Source organism: Podarcis melisellensis (genome assembly GCF_964234715.1).
Source record: "Podarcis melisellensis genome assembly, chromosome: 6".
NCBI lineage: Eukaryota > Metazoa > Chordata > Lepidosauria > Squamata > Lacertidae > Podarcis > Podarcis melisellensis.
In genome coordinates this window covers 10,743,109-10,766,412 of record NC_138538.1, presented here as the reverse complement: position 1 = coordinate 10,766,412, position 23,304 = coordinate 10,743,109, and the positions used below count along the sequence as shown (strand labels likewise).

General features: G+C 42.5%; 1 protein-coding gene across 3 annotated transcripts in view; it reads right to left on the bottom strand.

Annotated features, from left to right (window-relative positions):
• Positions 1 to 6,626: 6,626 nt before the first annotated feature.
• TAF4 (TATA-box binding protein associated factor 4) overlaps positions 6,627 to 23,304 on the bottom strand; it is a 75,795-nt gene continuing 59,117 nt past the window's right edge. For all 3 annotated transcript variants that reach the window (XM_081916685.1, XM_081916686.1, XM_081916687.1), the window contains 5 exons: positions 21,895 to 22,025; positions 19,763 to 19,888; positions 17,458 to 17,514; positions 17,179 to 17,298; positions 6,627 to 8,400 (listed from right to left, as the gene is read on the bottom strand). In XM_081916685.1, coding sequence (XP_081772811.1) covers positions 8,233 to 8,400; positions 17,179 to 17,298; positions 17,458 to 17,514; positions 19,763 to 19,888; positions 21,895 to 22,025 — 602 coding nt within the window. In that variant the 3' untranslated portion in view covers positions 6,627 to 8,232. The remainder of the gene's footprint in view (positions 8,401 to 17,178; positions 17,299 to 17,457; positions 17,515 to 19,762; positions 19,889 to 21,894; positions 22,026 to 23,304) is intronic.

The window sequence follows — 23,304 nt, the reverse complement described above, 5'->3', positions numbered from 1 at the left end:
CCCAAGGTACCACTGTATGTGAATGAGTCAGCATTATTTCTCTGGCCAGATGGCTAAAAAGCGAAAAAGATTATGTTCCTCTATTTGTTTTGGTTTTTTTCCTTTTATTAATGACCAGTGTAAAGTTTTGTAAATAATAAAGACTCTGAAAAACAGAACCCAGTGGTGTTTATTCCTGTAATGGGAATTTCACAAAGAGAGAGCTGGAATGCTGCTGCTGCTGTAAAAAAGTAAAAGATACAGGAAAAAGTAAAAGGAGCTCTGCTGCAGAAACCCGAGAGTAGATGGCCAGCACTATCATCCTGGTCCTGAGCTTTATAGCTCTTTGCACACCAGTACCAGAGCCTAACATAGGGACACGGGTGGCGCTGTGGTCTAAACCATAGAGCCTAGGGTTTGCTGATCAGAAGGTCGGCGGTTCGAATCCCCGCAACGGGGTGAGCTCCCGTTGCTTGGTTCCTGCTCCTGCCAACCTAGCAGTTCGAAAGCACATCAAAGTGCAAGTAGATAAATAGGTACTGCTCCGGCGGGAAGGTAAACAGCGTTTCCGTGCGCTGCTCTGGTTCGCCAGAAGCGGCTTAGGCATGCTGGCCAAATGACCCGGAAAAACTGTCTGCGGACAAACACCGGCTCCCTCGGCCTATAGAGCGAGATGAGCACACAATCCAGAGCCGTCTGCGACTGGACTTAACGGTCAGGGGTACCTTTACCTTTTACCAGAGCCTAACAGCTGCAGTTGCCGAGATGCAGAGACAGGGAGAACTACAGCTGACGTATCTCCATACTCTAAAGGACCTTCTGACCCCACATTAACAAACCTAATCAAATCAAATCAAATCAAAACTTTATTAGCAAAGCCAACAGGCCACAGCTATACAAGAGTTAAAAGTGAAAATAGGGATAAAAGGAAGAAAAGAACAAGCAAAAGGAGGTCCGTCAGATGAACAAGTCTGTCACTCAGATGGTGGCCCTCAATTTCGCAGCTCTCTCGATGTACCTCGCGACCTTCTCTGTTATCTGACTATCCGTATCAGATAATAGAAAATACAGTGTAATGTCTGGTGAACGGCCGGGGTTGGAGAGAATGAGTGGAGTAATAATCTCATTCCTTAGGTCTTTGTAAAGGGGGCAAGATAGAAGGACGTGGGACACTGTTTCCGTGTTACCATCTCCACATGGGCAAAGTCGTTTTTCAAATGGAGTCTTTTGGTAACGACCTTCGAGTACAGCAGAGGGAAGAACATCCCATCTAGCCAATGTAAAGGCACGTCTGTATTTTGGGATGGTTAGTTTAAACAAATATGAAGCTGGAGAGTCAAAATGAGAAGGGGGAAAGTAGGTATACCATGGGCACAGTTTCTTTAAGATAATCAGGTTGTTTTGTCGTTCAATGTCTTTCAGGCGCTGGCCTATTAGACTCTTTGCTTTAATGAGGCCCATTGATAGTAGGGACTGTGAATGCAGACCGCATGTAAGGAGTTTTTGATGCACAGTTTTGAACCACTTGCTTTTGTGAGGGTCTTGCATTACTAGAGGCAGTAGACCAGGTGGATTCAGATTAAGACGAAGCCAATAGTTGAATGTTCTCTGCCAGGTCCAAGTTTCCACAGATGGAAGGCAGGCCATTTGATTTGATTTGGGAAAACCATAGCTTATGTTGAAAGTGGATGGCTGGATACAGGCCTTTTTATTTGCCCGAGATGCAGTCTTTGGCATTGTTCAGCTGTGCGCTAAACATGCTGTTTTATTGCTGTTCTGTTGTTCCAGTTCAGTGGTACCTTGGTTTATGAACTTAATCTGTTCCGGAAGTCCGTACTTAAACCAAAGCGTTCCTAAACCAAGGCATGCTTTCCCATAGCAGCAGGGGACTCAATTTACAAATGGAACACACTCAACAGGAAGCGGGACATGTTCTGCTTCCAAGGTAAAGTTCACAAACCAAAACACCTACTTCCAGGTTTGCAGCATTCTTAATCCAAGTTGTTCATAAACTAAGCTGTTCTTAAACCAAGGTACCACTGTATTGCTTTAAATGCTTTCCCCCCCATAATTGTATTTAACCTTGGAAGTTCTTAGCCTCAAAAGGCATGGGAACAAATTTTTCAAATCAGTGAAGATTGAACAGGCACAGCAGCCTTGCTAGACAAAAAAGAAAAGAAAAACAGCAACAAGGAAGCCTTACCCACCCACCCAAAAGTAGAAATCCTGCTATCATCACTGCCATGGGAGCTAGAAAGCCTGAATACTGAATTCTACAATACAGTAGTTACTAAATTTTGTGGCTTATTGTTTTGACTGAACTCACCCCTATTCCTTTCTTTTCTCCCATTCTTTTGTGACTTTACAACTTACAGAAGAAGAACAGGTAAATGTGTTATTACAGGAAATCACCACTGAGGGAGGAGATGGGGCTGTCCAACAGTGATTGTAGCAGCTGTTGAAACCTTAAGCTGCTACAGTCAACTGGAGGCTTCTTGCCACATGGGAGATTACTAGAAGAATTAGCAAAATAAACAGGTTTATAGTCAATTTGCTGTCTTTTGAAACCCATGATTGCTCTCTCCACCCCCTGCCTGCATCTCTTTACTGTTGAAGCTCCCTATCATAGGAATAAAATTTCCAGGTGACATCCAACTCTCATTTGTTTTTACATTCAAGTGACTCTTTCCCCCCTTAATTTCCTCCCTACCGTGTCTTCACTTCATAGTATAAGCATAGCTGCAGATGTTGTTTTACCTCATTCCATTTCGCAGAGTGCCTAGCAGTTTTAGGTACATTAAAAAGAATATACATGGCATATACAGACCACTGGATTTGTGCTTTTTTAAATGCATAATTATATATTTTCCCTTTCCTTTTATAACATGCACCACTCACCTGTATCCATTCCAGTCTCCTTGTGCAAGGAAGGAAAAGCACAGGAAACCGTCTTCTACTGGGTCAGAAAAGCACATCTATCTAGCTGAATATTGTCACGGACTGGCAGTGACTTGCCAGGGTTTCAGGAAGCAACTACCTGGAGGTGCTGGGAATTTACCTGTTGCATGTGACACAGGTGTTCTACTTTCAAGCTATATAGCTCATCCCTCATTCTGCATAACCCAGGCATAGGCAAACTCCGGCCCTCCAGATGTTTGGGACTACTATTCCCATCATCCCTGACCACTGGTCCTGTTAGCTAGGGATGATGGGAATTGTAGTACCAAACATCTGGATGGCTGGAGTTTGTCTATGCCTGGCATAACCTGATATCCCGTGCATTTCAGGGTAGGGTCTGAAGACATGTGAAGCCACCAAGTAACTAAAGCCATCAAATGTAACACATGGGGCGGGGCCACTTTAACTAAAATGTATAATCCGGTATTTGATTAATTTGTATTAATAATTGTATTAATTAGATATGAATTGGCATTGTTATAATGGGGCTATTGTTGGAATGATATTGGAAAACTAATTTTAAAAAAAATGAAAATAATTGCCTTTAGTCTATCTAGCAACTAAGTTCATTTTGGGGCAGAACTTTGAATGATTTCTAGTCCATCTTTGCATTAATGTCTTCCACCACCAAAGGAGGAAGCCCAATCTTAGCTTTCATTAAAAAAGAAGCATGAATCAGACTTGTATAAAGTTAGAAAGCAAAAAGTGAAGGCAATGTTCTAGGCCTTATTAGACAGATACAGAGATGCTGTTGTCACCAAGGACACTTAATGACTGCTGCTAAGAATTCAGAAGGAATGTGAGGCATTTCCTGTCTCTTCCTTGCTGAAGGGATATGCTCTTGTAGGAAAAATGATGTCTTGTACTTTTAACAGCTGTACATCTGGCACAATTTTTTTTTAAAGGACGCGTTTGGACCTTACACTTCTGCACAGCAGCTTGTAAAATTATGAAGGCTGAAACTGTTTTGCCAGGAATGAATTTTTTATGAACTAAAATGTTCACTGGACAAACATGAACTGAACTAGTCTGTTTTGTAAAAGGACAAACATGAACAGGAACTAGTTCATTTTTGGGCAGGATAAGCTTGAACTAGAACTTGAATTAGAACTAGTTCCTTTCAAGCAACTGGTTTACTCAGAAGAAAGTCTTACGGAGCTCAGATGCAAGCAATCATATGGTTTGCTATTCATCCCCATCTGTCAGGTACCTCTGCCCTGAACTTGTGTGTATTCCCCAACACTTAATTGAAGCACAGAAATAAATACGTACACACACACAAACACATAGAATCACAGGACTGTAGAGTCGAAGAGACCCTGGTGATCATCCAAGTCCAGCTCTCTGCAACGCAGGAATATGCAGATGTGGGGATCAAACCTGCAACCTTGACATTATCAGTACTATGCTCTAACCAACTGAGCTATCCAGGCTATATTATTAGGCCAAAGGTCAGCATCCTTGAAAATGTCCTAGAAAGCTTTTAGTATTTTTAGGTATCTAGTTTCTAAAACTCAGATATGCAGATGACAGAACCTTGATGGCAGAAAGTGAGGAGGAATTAAAGAACCTTTTATTGAGGGTGAAAGAGGAGAGCGCAAAATATGGTCTGAAGCTCAACATCAAAAAAATGAAGATCTTGGCCACTGGTCCCATCACCTCCTGGGAAATAGAATGGGAAGAAATGAAGGCAGTAAGAGATTTTACTTTCTTGGGCTCCATGATCACTGCAGATGGTGACAGCAGTCACGAAATTAAAAGACGCCTGCTTCTTGAGAGAAAAGCAATGACAAACCTAGACAGCATCTTAAAAAGTAGAGACATCACCTTGCCAACAAAGGTCCGTATAGTAAAAGCTATGGTTTTCCCAGTAGTGTTGTATGGAAGTGAGAGCTGGACCATAAAGAAGGCTGATTGCCGAAGAATCGATGCTTTTGAATTATGGTGCTGGAGGAGACTCTTGAGAGTCCCATGGACTGCAAGAAGATCAAACCGATCCATTCTGAAGGAAATCAGCCCTGAGTGCTCACTGGAAGGACAGATCGTGAAGCTGCGGCTCCAATACTTTGGCCACCTCATGAGAAGACTCCCTGGAAAAGACCCTGATGTTGGGAAAGATGGAGGGCACAAGGAGAAGGGGACGACAGAGGCTGAGATGGTTGGATGGTGTTCTTGAAGCTACCAGCATGAGTTTGATCAAACTGCGGGAGGCAGTGGAGGACGGAAGTGTCTGGCGTGCTTTGGTCCATGGGGTCACGAAGAGTTGGACACGACTAAACGACTAAACAACAGTTTCTAAAACTATAAATGTAAACTTGCCATCATGTAGGTAGTACCTGGGAAAATATCAGAAGCCGCATTTCCCAGGTGGTGGTGGCCTTCCATCGCACTATATCCTTCCAACATCCACCAAAATTATGGAAAATTGGCATACATTGCAAATGTACTTCATTTACATAGCCGACACAGGATTCAGCTTTTTAAATCCCAGAATTATAATTTGTTTCCCTGCCTTTTTCTTTTCTTTTGCTTGAAGCCTACGTGTTTCTATCCAATCTCCGTGCTTCTCTCCCCCTCCTCCTCTTGCACGCTCTTTCCTGATCATATAAACAAACAAGCAGCCAAACTTACTGTCAGGGAACTGCCATCGGAAGAACCGGAGGTGCAAAGGCTCATTGAGGTTGAGAGAGAAGTAGCAGCGGAAGAGGGAACCAGTAGAGGGCGAGCAAGAACTCCAAGGGAAAGTGAGTCGGAGGGATGGCTCAGAGACGCTTCCAGCGAAAACAGTGGGGAGGTCTCAGGACCTCCTATAGGGACACCCACTCCTCGCCGGAAACTGTCACGCCGAGAGTCCAGAAGACGTGTTTCCGTTAAAGAGCTTTTATGTTGGAAACGATTCCGAAAGCAACCACTTTCGGATTCTACTAGCGATTGACGCAGCCATGCCGGAGGGGCTCCGTCACAGGCAGAGGTTTGAAAACCTGATCAAACTCTGAGGGACTTGCATTTTACGCACAAGCAGCTCATCATCCCATCACACTTACCTATTGGATTTATCTCCCTCCGTTGCACCCTGAGCTCAGGTTGGCATAAATATTTCCCCAGCTATTCTGCTGGAAAAACGTGGCACAAGGTCACTTAGCAGGGCAGCCATGCCCAGCCTGCTGTTTGGAACCAGAAATCCCCAAAGCCCAGGCAGTACAGCAAATACTGCATGCTCCGATGACATCTGAATTGGACTTTTGTAAATGTGCTCTAAAATTCAGAAACTTCAACTGGAAATGCAGTCTACAGATTACAAGCTGGAGTTGAGAAAGGCTGATATAGGGACTTGAACCCAGTTTCCCTTCTCCCAAATCTAGTATTCTAACCACTATACCTCAGTAGCTGAATCTTAGACGCAGAACTGATTAGGCAAAGTACATATTTGCAGGTTTATATAACTAGCATAATTTATTCCAAGTGCAGAAGCTGAGTTTCCTTGGCATACAGTTTGTAATTTTATTTCAGGCACTGATCACCCTGATGAATTGTTATCTTCCCAACACTGCTTAAAACCAAGAGAGGTTATTTCTTCGAATATTTTTTTTTTAAAGGGGATTGGGGTAGCAGTGTAGGGACGGGGTGGGGAGAAATTAAATAAATCCAGAAACAGAAGTATTTTTATAGAGCAAAAATACATACACAGATACAGATAAATTTGTTTTTAATAAAGGAGTTAATTTTCTTTCAATCCTATATAAAACAATAGCAATTAAAAACTTCATTTCTGAAAGTAAAATATTTACATATGAACAAGGAACTGTGCAAAATTTACATGAAAATAAAATGGAAAGACAGGATTTTTATTCCCTAAAAGACGAAATAAAAAGGTGTAACAGTTTGTAGGGTGTTTGATAAAAATACTGATCAGCATTCAGTTTACACACAAAAAGAGTTAAGGTGCAATCCGCCGGAAACGCTTCTCGCACAAGGCTCCGCTGAAACCCAATGCCAGTTCATGTCGCAGAGCTCCCTTCGTTTCAACAGGATTTGCGCAAAAAGTGTTCACGGTGGCCCCTGCCCTTAAAATCTAACATGAGAGTTCACACAAAGAAAGCCGACATATTTACAGTCATAAAAGTACTATCAATAGACAATTTAATACAATAACCTCTGAAAATATAAAGAACCAATTAGTATATTTGTAATAAAAAAATAGGTACAAAGAGGGGAATTTTGCTCTGGACGTCTTTAAAGTAAGCCCATAGCTTGCATACAGTCTTTTAGCAAAATAATTATAGTTTACATAGCCATTTTTTTTTAATGTTATGTGCCAAAAATTATGTACATTTACTGACAAAATACACCAACCATTTTTCAACACTTGATTTCACACTGAGAAACTGTCTTTTTTGATGATTCCTCTCAACTTTGATTTTTATTTAATCTAAGCTTTCACTTTCGCTAAAAAACACAGTGCAAGTAAAATATATTTATGCTGAAAAGGTTTTTTCTTTTTTTCCTTTTTCCATTTTTTGTTTTAAACTTTACAGCTTTACAAACTATAGCAAATAAAATGCATTTCTTTTTTTTCTTTTTCTATTTTTACAGATGCTGATACAACATTCAGAAGTAACCCTCCTTTGTGGGCCTTCAGAGTGGGGGGTTGCCTCTAATAAGCGATAATAACAAGATTAAAAGAATTGAGGTTACGCTTAAAATTAAGTGTAATCTAGGATCTGAACAATTTTGGGCAGGAAAAGATAAATATTTATTAAAATCAGTTCGCTTTGCTAACTGACTCCATTTAAAAGCTAAAATAAAATGAGGTCATCTGCTGTAGACATATACCTATATAATCGATCTCGTTAAGTAAAACTGAACTAAAATGCACAATTAATGTTGAAATTGCTACAGGATCTGACACAGAGTAGCTGGTTATTTGCTAAACGGTTCCATCAGTCTCTATAATATGGCTTGTTTGGCAAGAAGGCCACTCAATCAAAGAGATGAGTTAAACTTTAAATTGTCCTCTTATCGACTCCTCAGGCCTTTGCAAGTCTCCTTACTGTCAAAGAAAGGGATCTCTCTCTTACACCAAAGAGTTTATAATAAATGGGACTAGAAAACGGTTCCTTGTAAAGAGGTCGTTGTCTCAGAGTGGTGGTGATGCTTTGTTGATGGGGTGGGTGTTTTTTTTAAACAGTATCCCATATGCTCGTTACAAAAAGGCGTAATCTGCAAATATATATAAAAAAAAGTGTCCCCAGGTGTCTTCTCCGCCAAAAATACCTTGATGTTCTCCACTTTTTTTTACTTAAGGAATGCTTTGTATAGCAATAGTGAATGGCTTGTCTCTCGCTCATTTTCTAAACATAATATGAGGTCCCTGAGGTTCACCCGCGTTATCCTTTGCCGTGTAAACTGCCTGGCTGTTCCGACTCCAGAGCTACCTGGCACTGCCACACTCGTGCTGGATCCCTGAAAACGCAAAGAAGAGAAGTTAGTTTATTTTCCAAGCCCTCAGAGAAGCATTGGCGGCGGTGGTGGCGGAAGCTATGTGGAATACAGTGTGTGTGTGTGAACAGGGCAATGGGTTAGTTCTCTGAGCTAGCAGTATAGCTGAATAACCTAGACAGCATCTTAAAAAGCAGAGACATCACCTTGCCGACAAAGGCCCGTATAGTTAATGCTATGGTTTTCCCAGTAGTGATGTAAGGAAGTGAGAGCTGGACCATGAAGAAGGCTGATCGCCAAAGAATTGATGCTTTTGAACTATGGTGCTGGAGGAGACTCTTGAGAGTCTCATGGACTGCAAGAAGATCAAACATCTCCATTCTTAAGGAAATCAGCCCTGAGTGCTCACTGGAAGGACAGATCCTGAAGCTGAGGCTCCAATACTTTGGCCACCTCATGAGAAGAGAAGACTCCCTGGAAAAGACCCTGATGTTGGGAAAGATTGAGGGCACAAGGAGAAGGGGACGACAGAGGACGAGATGGTTGGACAGTGTTCTCGAAGCTACCAGCATGAGTTTGACCAAACTGCAGGAGGCAGTGGAAGACAGGAGTGCCTGGGGTGCTCTGGTCCATGGGGTCACGAAGAGTCAGACACGACTAAACAACAACAATCTCTTAGAAAGTTCCCTCTATGTCTGGAATGGGAAGCTTAAATGGCCTCAGCCCTATATACTCGAAGGAGCATCTCCACCCCAATCGTTCAGCCCATGCCCTGAGGTCCAGGTTCCGAGAGCCTTCTGGCAATTCCCTCACTAAGAGAAGTGAAGTTACAATGAACCAGGCAGAGGGCCCTCTTGGGATGATGACAATGACGATGATGATGATAATTTATTTATTATTTATACCCCGCCCATCTGGCAGGTTTCCCCAGCCACTCTGAGTGGCTCCAAACAGAATATATATAAAAAAGCAACAAAACATCAAACATTTAAAACTTCCCGAAACTGGGCTACCTTCAGACGTTTTCTAAAAGTCAGAGCTGAACGATGGGGGTGGAGACGCTCCTTCAGGTATACTGGGCTGAGGCTGTTTACGGCTTTAAAGGTCAGCATCACACTTTGAATTGTGCTCAGAAACATACAGGCACACAGGTAGTTGTGCCTGCCCTGTGGAATGCCCTCCCATCAGATGTCAAAGAAATAAACAATCTTGTCTTTTAGAAGACACCTGAAGGAAGGACTGGATAGGGGAGTTTTTAACTCATAGAACTCTAGCCCAATGGTTGCCATTAATTTGATTCTGAATTGATTTTAGAATGAATTGATTTTAGAATGTATTTCAATTAATTGATTGTGATTTTATGTAAACTGTGTTACTTTTACTGTTGTTAGCTGCTCTGAGCCTGGCTTCGACTGGGGAGGGCAGAATATAATTTTTTTAAAAAAATTATTATTATTATTATTAGTATTCACGTTTGATGTTTTACTGTGTTTAATTTGTTGGAAGCCACCCAGAGTGGCTGGAGCAACTCAGTCAGATGAGTGGCTTATAAATATGTTGTTGTTGTTAGCTATTATAGCTAGTTCTTCCCACCTGCAGTTCCTGTTTGCTGCCTCTTATGCAAATGCCTTCTAGGTTCCTTGCCATTTCTGCAGCCCCCCTTTCAGTAAAGTAGCTTTCATTTCTTATCCTGACAACAACCCAGTAAAGTGATTAGACCGCAGGACTCTCTGCAGGACTTTTATGGTAATACAAATGACTTGGCTCAAGGCTCTCTAAATGGACAGGTTTCAGCTTGGCCCTACCTAAAACAAACAACACTTTATATACTATTGCACCAGACTGGCTCCAGGGTGCGTGAGCATCCATCAACATTTTAGAAGACCTCTGGACTTTTATCCCACCTCGCGTAGTGGTCAATTTGTTTGTTTGTTTGTTTTACTGGAGTAATTTCTACCCTGAACATTGTGTATCAAGAGAGATGTGCAAGGTGGCTTGTAACAATAAAAAGAGTGATGCGAAATAATTAAAACCATTAAAACAGAAATAAAGTGGGGAATAGAGACAGCAGGTAAAAGGCTAATGCAATTTTGCAGAACGCTAAAGACATGAACAGCACAGATTAAATACCTGCTGACATAGAACTGAACCATTCTTAGAATGATGCAAGTCTGCCTTAGCATCAGCGGACCAACATCTGTTTCATAAGTCATTATAAAGACACACTCATGGGGGCAGCATTATCCAGGGTACTTCTGTCGCCAGACACCCAAAGCATCATGGGAACACGGAATCCACACAGGAGCCGGAGGAAAACTAAGGCACATTCTGTATTTTCGATCCTCTGGGGTGTCTTTTTAACGAGCACAGAACATTCATTTTTGTAGCATTATGTACAAGGTAAATGAGGCCACATAACAATTTCCGGGTCTTCAGGGAATGGAGTCCTGCAACTACTGGATGATTCCCCACGCCGCCACCCCGATAGTGAGAATGCTTCATGATGTTATCGCCCAGCAAAGGCCTACCTATGAGTGCATCTATAGCACTTAGAATCATAGAATTGTAGAGTTGGAAGAGACCCAATGGTCATCTAGTCCAGGCATAGGCAAACTCGGTCCTCCAGATGTTTTGGGACTACAACTCCCATCATCCCTGACCACTGGTCCTGTTAGCTAGGGATGATGGGAGTTGTAGTCCCAAAACATCTGGAGGGCTGAGTTTGCCTATGCCTGATCTAGTCCAACCCCCTACAATGCAGAAACCTCAGCTAAAGCATCCATGAGAGATGGCCAATTCAACCTCCAAGTGCCGGAGTCATTTAAGGGTCAGAGACTGGGGAGCTCTGGTTATCGCTATCACTGGCATTATAAACTGAATGTATTGATGTGGCAAGACATTGAACCTGTGCTGTAAGATATCAGCCCATTCGAAGCCGACGCAGATGTGCTTGTAAAAGCCACAAAGCACAAGGCGAGCTTGAGGCACCAACAGTTGTTTGGGGAAGGTGCAAAAAATTCCCTCAGTCCCTGGCCTCCACCCACATCTCAGCTTCTATACATCCCGGGCAGCCAACCGGACACTTTCAACCAACCTAGGTAGTTTACAGCCAGCTTCAGTGACCAGCTTATGATATGAAAAACTATTCAAATAGTTGCCGCCCCATGTTTACAGCCTTTTATGAGCACAGCCCTTCTGGCTAAGAGCATGACCGTTCTGCAAATACTGTACTTTTCCGTGTATAAGACAAACTTTTTTAGTGTAAAATAATGTTCAAAACTGGGGCTCGTCTTATACATGAGTAGTGCAAAGAGGGAGACGGGCGATTGGTTGCAGCCGTGAGCAGAAGATTGACAGCGGCGACTGGGTTGGTGATTGGTGGCTACGGCAAGGGTTGCTGTGGCTTGGCTTATGCTGCGGCAATTGTGCATGTGCTTGCTGGCTACTGAGCAGATGCTTTTTGGCTTTTGTGACGCATGGGGGCATCTTATACACAGAAAAATACGGTAAATGTCAGGCAGGAGCAACTGCTCCAACCCACAATAAACATAATTATCGATGACTGAGGGCGAATTTGTTTAACAGTATACTATTTAGCAAAAGCTCTGTATTTTTTAAAAGGGGGTGAAAGGAACAGCTGGGGCTATAATGGCACAGTTTTGGAAGTCATATACTAAGATTACATCACTTCTCATATTGTGTTGTTGCTGTAGTTGTAGTTGTAGTTGTAGTTGTTGTTATTTATTGAATTTGCATACCGCCCTTCATCCGCAGATTAAGACTACAGAAGCAGCACATAGCTTTTGTTTCGTAAAATAATTACTAAAAGGCAAGTCAACTTAACAAAAACATATAATAGGAGTGAGTTATGGAATCAGAAGAGACAGGAGGTTTTGCAGCATCTGCTCATTGTCTTGGAATGCATGTGGAGAGGCAGTAATGAGCTGAGACCAGCAGGTGGCATATACAGACCAGAGAATTTGTCTCTGCTCTGATTTTTCTATATTAAAAAGAAGAAAAAGAACCAAGGGAGATATACCACCTGGAAAGACTGCTAATTGGTGTACAAGTTGAAGTTGCATTTTGCACAAACTGAGCAGCTGCAGTTTAGTACTATTTGCCTTAGCAGGGTCATATTTGAGAAAAATATTGGGAATTTTTTTTTAGCGCACACTGGTACTGTCCTCCCACTCTTTGACCTTCTTGATTCTCAGCTCGTCCTTTCCTGATACACTGTAGGGACAGGGTCCCATTCATTCACCACTCCAGCCCCCAGGATCATGATCCATCTACCCCCTCCTTCTTCAATGTGCAGCCTCGTCTAACAGTGTGACCAAAGGCTCACATACCTCAAATCTATCCCTGCCAAATTCTTCACTCCAAGCCCCTTGCTTTAGACAGGACCACCCCCTTCCAGAAAGCAACGTGCTTAAAAGTAGAAACGAAGCCCAAAAGGCTTGAGAAACATGGCATATATCTGCCCAAATACCGACTCAAGGGCTGCCTCCTCATGTATGAGCTAAAACTATGCAGAAGGAGCATCCTGTTTGATGGCTCCTCTCAATAACTCTAGGGAGTGTGCGGTGAAGAGAGGCAGAGAGAAGGAATAGCGCAAGAACCTCTTAGTCACTCGTGGGGTCAAACTGGGTCATGGCGAAGAATGCCATGAGGCATATTATGCGAGCCTTTAAGCTAATCAGGCAATTTTGTCACAATATATTTTTAAGCTTCCCAGAAATGCTCAAACAGCTGAATTTGCACAGTTAGAGCAACAAATTAATTTGTCCAGGTAAAACCTGGGTTTTTGACATTATCTCGGATATTGAAAATCATATCCACAAGCTAATTGTGCAATTACATTTTCTTGGCTCCCCCCCCCCTTTCCCTTTTTTTGCTTTGCTTACAGGTGACTTATTAAGGTCCGACAATCCTTGGATTATCAGCACGCTAGTCTGATCGGAACCAGTTTTGGTAATACAGTGGTACCTTGCAAGACGAATGCCTCGCAAGACGAAAAATGCGCAAGACAAAAGAGTTTTCCGTTTTTTGAGTCGTTCCGCAAGACGAATTTCCCTATGGGCCTGCTTCGCAAGACGAAACGTCTTGTGAGTTCTTGCGAGTTTGTTTCCTTGTTCTTAAAGCCGCTAAGCCGTTAATAGCCGCTAAGCCACTAATAGCCGTGCTTCTCAAGACGAAGAGACTCGAGGAACGGATTAATTTTGTCTTGCGAGGCACCACTGTACTGCTTTAACTGCAAGAAAAACGCCCCCAACATGTGTGCATGCACCAAGAGAGAGACAAGGGGAGCTCAGGTTAAAAGCAGCAGCTGTACAGCTGCGAGTCATTTAGATCCAAAGCAGCTGGTTCTTAATTAAGCAAACAAAAGCTTCGATTTAGGACATTTGGCTATCCAGTAACAGATTAAACTAAGGTAACTAAATTGATCACGGTTTGCTGATATGCAAACAAGAATTTCTAATGAATGAAAAGCAGATTCCATATACTGAAGGGCATATGAAGTCAAATGTTCATGTGTACTGTGGTACCTCCGGTTATGAACTTAATTCGTTCCGGAGGTCCGTTTTTAAGCCGAGACCGCTTGTAACATGAGGTGCGCTTTTGCTAATAGCACCTCCCGCTGCTGCCGTGCTGCCAGCACGCAACTTCCGCTCGCATCCCGGGGCAAAGTTCGCAACCGGGAGCATCTACTTCCGGGTTAGCGGAGCTCATGACCTGAAGCGTTCGCAAGGAGGACGTTACGTAACACGAGGTTCTACTGTATGCCTGAAGGTTTGTGTGTGTGTGATCCTAATAGCCAGCACAGTATTTTAAATCTACCTTAGATAAATACAATGGTACCTCAGGTTACATACACTTCAGGTTACAGACTCCGCTAACCCAGAAATAGTACCTCGGGTTAAGAACTTTGCTTCAGGAAGAGAATAGAAATCGTGCTCCGGCAGCGCGGCAGCAGCAGGAGGCCCCATTAGCTAAAGTGGTGCTTCAGGTTAAGAACAGTTTCAGGTTAAGAACGGACCTCCGGAATGAATTAAGTACTTAACCCGAGGTACCACTGTATGTAGGAACTAAATGAAACTGCTTTCAGACACAGCAATGTAGGTCCACTTAGCAGTGACCTGCCCCTGGAGATGAACAATTGTGGTAGGGCTTCATGACCAATGCCATACTCAGGTATGGGGAACATCCAGTCCAGGGTCCAAGGGGACCCTCCAGAAATCTCTGACTGGCCTTTGAGACTCTTGCTAAGCCATGTTCCCTCCCCCAGACTGCTCCGGGTCCTCAGCTGCTTTTGCCTGGCTGGCACTGTGCTAAGACTCTTGCTTGCCTGAATGGAGAGATGTGTGAACATTAACCTCCCATTTACACTGTACCAAAGAAAGAAAGCTTCACACCCATTGCTCCACCCATTTTTGCCCCTGGCACCACCCACCACTGGATTGTGGACTACAGCATGGAGCAGCTGGACACAGACTTCCAAAATGACGCAATGGGTATGTTGAAGTCCTTCTCTTTAACGGTAGGCAGAAACCCTGATCCTAAACAAACTAGAAAAGAAGATCACTTCTGCACCTCTAATCAGGAAGTAGGTGCTATTGCTCAATAAAAACTAAACATTCTTCTTTACCCAGGCCTTTGGCAATTAAATAATCTATGGTCTGTTAAATGTATATGGGGGGGGGCAGTTATCATGATTGTTTTATTATTATGCTGTGTATTCTGTTTTTTATTATGCTACATAAATTATTGTTCTTAATGTTGTGCACCGCCCTGGGATCTTTGGATAAAGGGTGGTATATAAATTGTAGTAGTAATAGTAAAAATTATTATTATTATTATTATTCTGACTGATAGGGTTTGAGAGCAAGTTTACTGGTAAGATTTGGAAGTAAGTTGTTTTAGACTCCGATCCTAAAAAGACGTAACTAAGGAGTAAGCCCAACTTAACACAGCTTACTTCTAAATTTGCTCAGCACACCTAATGGACTTAGACACAATGAATGCTATTTTGGATCACTGCTCCAAGTTTGAGTGATGATAATTTTATTGCATTCCCTATTTTTCCACATCTTTCTAGGTGCTACTGCTGCTGAGAACGCAACTTAAGTTTTTAAAATTAAGTAAGCTTTGAGCTTGATTTAACTCAATTCCCTTCTCCCCAGGACTTCACAGACACAGTCCCATGGAATTCACTGCAGTGCCCTTTTAGATATGGGTGTTTGGACTCAAATGGATTTATAAAACCTATGTAAATGCTTTTCAGATTTATAAAAGCTATGTAAGATTTATAAAATATTTACTACTAACAATATAAACACACGCCAGAGAAACTTGCAGCTTCGAGAAAAGGGGAATTTTGCAGAGATATTTCTAGATAGGTTTATCAGCTTCTGCACTTTCACTTTGTGCCTTCAACCAGGGCCAGTCCTACTGTAAAAAAAAAAAGTGAGACTACTACCTCAAGCAGCTGATTTTGGGCAACAAATTAGTTAATTCATTGCTGTTGTATATTTTACTTCAGGGAGGGGAAAGAGCTGCTTATGGGATTTTCTACCCCATGTGCCAAAATAAATTTTGTTGGCCTTTGTGAAAAAGGTAAAGGGACCCCTGACCATTAGGTCCAGTCATGGCTGAGTCTGGGGTTGCGGCGCTCATCTCGCTTTATTGGCTGAGGAAGCTGGCGTACAGCTTCTGGGTCATGTAGCCAGCATGACTAAGCCGCTTCTGGCGAACCAGAGCAGCCCACGGAAACGCTGTTTACCTTCCCGCCAGAACGGTACCTATTTATCTACTTGCACTTTGATGTGCTTTCAAACTGCTAGGTTGGCAGGAACAGGGACCGAGCAACAGGAGCTCACCCCATCTACTACTGTCTACTACTGTGCAATTGCTGCTCTGCCCCAGGCAGGAATTCAACAGGTTCCACTAATACACACTACAGAACTAGACGAGTGCATCTGCTCAAATTCTGCCTGTAATTAAAGCCTCTGTTAGAAGAGAAAATGGAAACTTGTTTCAATGAGTATTTCCAAATTGCTATTCGCAGGAAAGCCTGCAACATGAAAATTATTTTTGTCAAGAGCTATGCAGAAGAAGATGAACTTCAAAGCCCATTTTCTTCCACTGCTGCTACAGCAATAAAGAAAACAAATTGGCAGAGATATCTCCTTTTATATTAATAAAGGTTTTCTGTGAGGCATCTGGAATTGCAGATCAGATATATTGAGGCTCCAACCCTTTGTTTAAGGGAACTACAACCATTATGAAGCATTCCAGAGGTTACATCTCACACACAAAATGCCAACTTTATATCCTGTTTCACATCAAGAAAGATTATTATTTTTTGCACATTCTGCACCACTAAGAAAAGACAGATGAAGAATCTGCTCCAACACATCTTGAAATTATCAGTCCAAAGACATTGAGATAAACTTAACAGCAAAGCCTCTTAAAATATTATGCCTGTCAGAACTTACACAGTTGTAACATGGCAGATAGGTTTAAAGAAATTTAAGATATATAGCAAAAGGCACCCAAGGGTAATTAAAAGATGTGCAGCAGTGGGGAAGGAAAGTGTACCAGCAATGAGACTTGCAACTTGCATAGGTGGTACACGCTTTGTTAAACTTGGGGTGGCTAATTCTAACTCTTACACCCACAACAAGAAAATCTGTTTTGGGCAAGAGTGAAATGTGCTTCCAATTTCAGTTTAGTTTGAAACTGTACCAGAGCTATCAGAAGTCTAGGATCCAATGATGTACAAACAGAGTTGTAGTCTTGTACCTCTGTCCCTGATCCAGAGCCTGGGGAATCCACTTTCCTCTTCTTTCTGGGTCCTATTGCAGCCAAGGCAGTCAAGTTGGCATCCCTCTGTCTCATTTGTGCTAGTTCCTGTTGCTGCATCTGTGTTTGGCAAAACAGAAAAAGTCACCGTTTCTCTCTGTGTTTTTACTCTCTCCTGTGCTTGTTTTGGAACGCAGTCATTATTACGCAGGTGAAAATGTAACAAATGCAGCACTGAGATGATAAATACGACGGGTGGTTTGGGGAAAAAAACCATACCTCCTTGGCTTTCTGTTTCAACCTAAGCTGCTCTGGGTCTTCTTGTCTAGATCGAGACTGTGTTGATGAAGAATTTCAAAGTGGCAGCAGGGAGAAGGAGAGGGGGAGACAAAGTAAGAAAAAAAAGAGAATAAATCAGAGACATTTTAAAAATGTGTTCTTGGCTATAACATATGTTTTGTATTTTAACTATATTCCAAACATAGATTAATGAGTTATTAGTTATTGCATTTATCTTGCACTTAATCCTCCAAGGAGCTCAAGGTGGTATACATGCCCCCCCCCCATTTAATCTCCACAACGACCCTGTAAGGTAGGTGAGAAAGCTGAGGATTATAGGAACTGACTGGCCCACAGAGCTTCATGGCCAAGTAGGGATTTGAACCCTGGTCTCCTAGGTCCTAGTCCAACACTAGCACATGCTCAGATTTTCAAATTTAAGATGATGAGCTACCACACTGGTGGCTGGGAGAGTGGGGAAGAAACAGACTGGATCCAGCCAAATACCCAGGCACCCACCTCAAGCTCTGGCTTAGTTCTATTTAAGAAAGAAAGGAGTCTGAATGGAGGGTTTTTCCCTTCCTCTTGATAATTCCTTGGTGATTTCTGGTGTCCGGAGGACTTCAGATCCAATGAACCTAATAAAAGTATTCTGATCTCCTAGCAAACTGTGGAACTCAATGGGTCTCACGCTTTGGGTAGGAGACAGGCTGCTGGCCTCTCCGTTATACACAGCAATGAAGTCTAGCAGTTACTTATTTTTCACACTTGTATCTTGGCTCTTCCGTGAAGGATCCGGGAGTGGCATACAGGGGGTTATCCGCTGAAGGAGCATCTCCACCACCATCGTTCAGCCTGGACACAGTCAGGTCCAGCTCCAATGGCCTTCTGGTGGTTCCCTCACTGTGAGAAGTGAGGTTATAGGGAACCAGGCAGAGGGCCTTCTCGGTAGTGGCGCCCACCCTGTAGAATGCCCTCCCCTCAGATGTCAAGGAAATAAAAAACTAACTTTTAGAAGACATCTGAAGGCAGCTCTGTTTAGGGAAGTTTTTAAAGTTTGATGTTTTATCATATTTTTAGTATTCTGTTGGGAGCCACCCAGAGTGGCTGGGGAAATTATTATTATTATTATTATTATTATTATTATTATTATTATTATTATTATTATTATTATTATTATCATCCTCACAACCCTGTGGGCTGAGAAACATGCGTAAAATTTCCAGTTGTGCAATGGAATTTTCTCTTCCTCTGCAGGCCCTGCACACCCACAAAATCTGCTCCTGGGGGCTGCAGGATGATCTGGGGGGCAGCGCAGGGAGAAGCAATGGCATAGCGTGGGGGTGCAGGGGGGCCGCACTGGGCGCAACATCTGGGGGTTAGGGTTAGGGGGCCAAATCCACGGGTTAGGGGGCGCAAATCCACAGGTTAGGGGGTGCAAATTACTTGCCTTGCCCCAGGTGCTGACAACCCATGCTACGCCACTGGGGAGAAGAGAGGAAGGGGAAGTTGCATGGTGCAAGTGGAACTCTACTAACGCAGTCTTGGATATCACCCACTGTGACTGGCCTAGAGTCACCCAGGGAGTTTCGTGGCTCAGTCCAGATTCAAACCAAGCAGCACTGGATTTGCGCCTCCATAAGGAGAAAGCAGAAGGTTCCACGCTACCCCTTTTGTGCCTGGTTTTACAAAAAGCTTTTGCATAGGGCATTTTGCTTCTCTTTGAGCCATCATTGAGAGTGCAAAATGTTATTCGGTTCAATCTCCCCATTCAAGGGAGTACAAAGCGTTTTCCACTTCAGTTTGCGGGTTACAGTTCTAGGCTGGGATCCAAGGAGCCTGGTTAGACCTGAGGAGGTATTCCCGTCCACACCAGAATCCCCCAGCTGTTTTCACAGAATCGTAGAGTTGAAAGGGACCATGTCCAACCCCCTGCAACGCAGGAGGAATCTTTTTTGTAATATGGGGCTCGAATCCATGAGATTAAGAGCCTCATGCTCTACCAGAGTGCTGCTGGGGGCGATTACCAAAATTGCTGGGAGTGGCTTCTGGATGATGTTGGATACTGACACACCCTCCCCCCCAAAAAAAAGGGGGGGGATGAAGCTCGACATACAGTCCTTTTGTGGTTCTGGACTAAAGACAGCATGCAAAAGAGCAGTATCACACTGTGTGGCATTTAGGGTTAGGAGGAGCCTCCCGTCTCATTTCACAGCCAGGAGAAGAAAAGAACCGCGGCTCTTTCAACGTCAAATGCAACACTTGTCAATCTATTAGGGGTGAAAAGCAACAACAAAGCACTTGCCTTTGCTGCGCGCATTAGAATTTCCCTTTCTTGTTCATCTTTCCGCTGTTTTTCTATTTGATCAAGTTGTTCAAAGAATTTGAGCTGCGCCCGAACATCACTTGCTTGTTCGTATCTTTCATCATCCTAAAAAATGTGGTGAAATGGTTTTCATTAGGAAAAAATGGGGGGGTGCAATTGTACTGCACAGCTAAAAGAGAGAATATATATAACACACACACAAACACACACACACACACAGCTCAATATGTTCACTTAGTCGTCTTCAAACAGCAAGTTAATCTTTAAACTCATACAGCTGGCTAAAAACGTGTTGTTGCTTTGTTTTTTTAATTCAATAATCTTTTCTATGATCTCATCAGGGTCTATTAACATTCAAGTGATATTTTCAGCTTCCTTTTTCAAAAAGGTTCTTTTCCCCTAAAAGCCCAGTTCTTTAGGTGATGGAAACCTGTCAAGTCAACTCAAGAACATCTGATACTTATCCTTCTTTTAATATATTACACCATTTCATTTCCTGAGCTTGGTCTAAGGCGGAAGAAATAGGACAGCCAGTAGATCAGGCTAACGGTTCATCAGTTCCTCTATTTTGTGTCTGATAATGGCTGGAGGTGGATTTTAAGAAAGCATGTAATGGCACAGAATATCAAGACAACCATTGCCTAATCTCCTGACCAGTCCAGTGTTCAGCCAAATTAAGTTTAGGGATACTCTAACCATAAGTAAGTCCAATTTTGACCTTCTCTGCTAATAGCTTTTTACATTCATATCTGCCCTAAGTCAAGTCGGTCCTTTCCATGGAGTAATTCCAGCAGCAATGAGTCCCACTGTTCAGCATCTTGTAGTATGGGGGGGGGCAGGGAATAGAGGGGAGGGCAGGACTACAGGAGGCAATATTAACCAGGCAATTTTGCATATAGAAATGAGGCAATTTTAAAAATTGCCACCCCAAACAACACACCCATTCTATTCCCTCTTAGACTATAACAGCTCAGTTAATGAAGCTTTGAAAGCGGCACCATGTGATACACCTGCAACTCAGGGAACTGTAAGAATTCGGGGGTGAAGCTGAAGGCAACACAACTGTCAAAAGAACATCCATCAATGGGAGGTTTTACACAAAATCTGTCATTTGGCTGGCCAGTAAGAAAGAAATCCCCTAGAGATTCATTTCACCCAGAATGACAAACGATGGCTTTTCATTATGAGTTTGTGAGGCTTGTGTTTCCCCTCCTATCCTTCTTGCTTCCTTTGTACGTGAGGGGAGGTGATTAGAAGCCTCCACTTCTCATTTGCTATTTCTGCAGAATATATCAAACTATGGTTTGCCCTCAAGCCAGGATTAAACCAGGGTGTGTACATAAATATAAACTTTAGAAGGAAATTCAGAATCATCATCACCCTCCCCCAATTTTATCCACCCTGCACTGCCCTCTTCATAATGCAGTAGATAACTATATCTGATTTGTCATCATACCTGACAGCACCTCCATTGATTTCATTTCAAAGTGCAAAAATTTGCAACAAAAAGGACCAAACGGAAGCTAAACCTAGCCAACGATTGCTTAAATCTGCCCATTTATTTATCTATTTAATGAAAGGCATGCAGACTTTAAAAGAAATTTAAGAATTTAACTTGATAGCAGGTTTCAATAACCCAAAGTAGCTTTTCCTTTTTTTCCCCCCCATCCATGCAACAGTCTTTTATGTCCCAAGAAGTAGCCCTGGCATAGTTATTAAAGAGGAAAAACATTCCTGTTGTTGCTTTATTCCCATAATGCCTCCATTGTCACAGCAAAGACCGTGTCTACAAGACACACTTGATTTCTTCAGGCCTGGATTGCTTTTGTTCACCACAATGAGATTCTCTGCTGCTAGGAAGGCTGTTTAGGGAAGCTTTTAATGTGTGATGTATTATAGTATTTTAATTTTTTTTGGAAGCCACCCAGAGTGGCTGGGGAAGCCCAGCCAGATGGGCGGGGTATAAATAACAACAACAACAACAATTTATTACAAAAGCTGTAGATCACAGGCTAGAAACAGAATTCCTGGGATTGCGTATGAGCTCATTAAACCAGAGCTCAAAAGAATACAAGTTGCCAAACCTTCTCACTGTCGGTAATACTATTTACCTTATAAGACATATTCTTTTGCTGGGCGGTCTCCGATACCTTCTCAACCAGGTTTTGTAACCTTTGTTGCGTTGCGTGCGATACGTAGCTAACTACATCGGGGTGGATTTCCGTTATTCCATGCTTCTTACCTGTGTTTCCAACAAAAGCAAAGTAAGAAACCTAAGCAGCCATTGCCGATTCAGAGCCGAGTTCATGTAAAGAATCACAATACTTGGTTTCTTGTTGGTTGACTTGCCATTGAATGTGTGAAACGACTCCACTGGAAAGCACTGAGCCTATGGTGATTCAAAAGTTCTACCCATGATGTCTGACCTGGGATGACCCTGTCCTACCTACCGAACACCACTTGATACTGCAGCCCCCAAAGCGATGGCTATGCATGCACAAAAAGCCCCCCAAAACCATTCACATAATGTGACTTACAACCCAAGAGCCCCATGCAGCTGCTTTTCTCAAACAAAGCTCAGCAATTTACTACAGTACTTGGCACCAACACAGCTAATGTTTTTGGGTTTCCTAACCAAGTGGATTGTGCACCTATTGAAGTATGTGTACTACTTAACAGTGATATTAATTAGTTTCATTTCATTTCCTTTTATTTGCAATGGGCTTCATGAATCTCACTGTGCTGCTTTTTGGAAAAGAGGTGTGTGAGGAAGGACACTATGACCCTCATTTTAAAGATGGCAAATATCTAGCAACTGACCTAACCAAATATTATTTATTAGTATTATATTTATACCCCGCCTTTTTCCCTGACAGGACTCGAGGCAGCTTACAGATTTTTTTCAAAGGCTATGCAGCAATTTAATCCTAGATCTCCTAGACCCAAGCCTACAACTCTAATCACTGCATTACAATCTATTTCTCAAAGTTTGAAAAGTTGTTTACAACAGGCAATAACAGGCAATAACTTTTGCTAGAAAGGGAAAGACGGAAGGAACACTTGGTAGCCTACTCTAGAAGCCTGATAATTATGCTTAGCTGATGATTGATACACAGCTATGACATAACATCTAATGGAAATGGTGTGTGTGTGTGTACTTGCGTGCGCAAATTCATTCTGCTTTGCTGCCTGTTAGGTGCAATTGTTTTGTACAGGGCAAGTCACAAAGTTGCAGCAGTAAAATACATGTTAATCCATATTGATATCCTCCACAGGGAAGCTGTAGCCAATTTGGGTTCCTGATAGCTTGAAACCAGGTTGTCCATGGTTTTTTTTTAAAAAAACAGGATGTCTGAAACACAGAAGCTACTTTTCTGGTGTGTAAAACATGGGAATATTTTTAAAGCTACTATATAAAAAGAGTCTCCGAATCACTGTACCTAATGAAGATGGCTCTCAGTGGCCTTTAAAGGCAACAGTTGTCTATGTGTTTAAAGGCCACCTTTAAAGTGGCCTTTAGA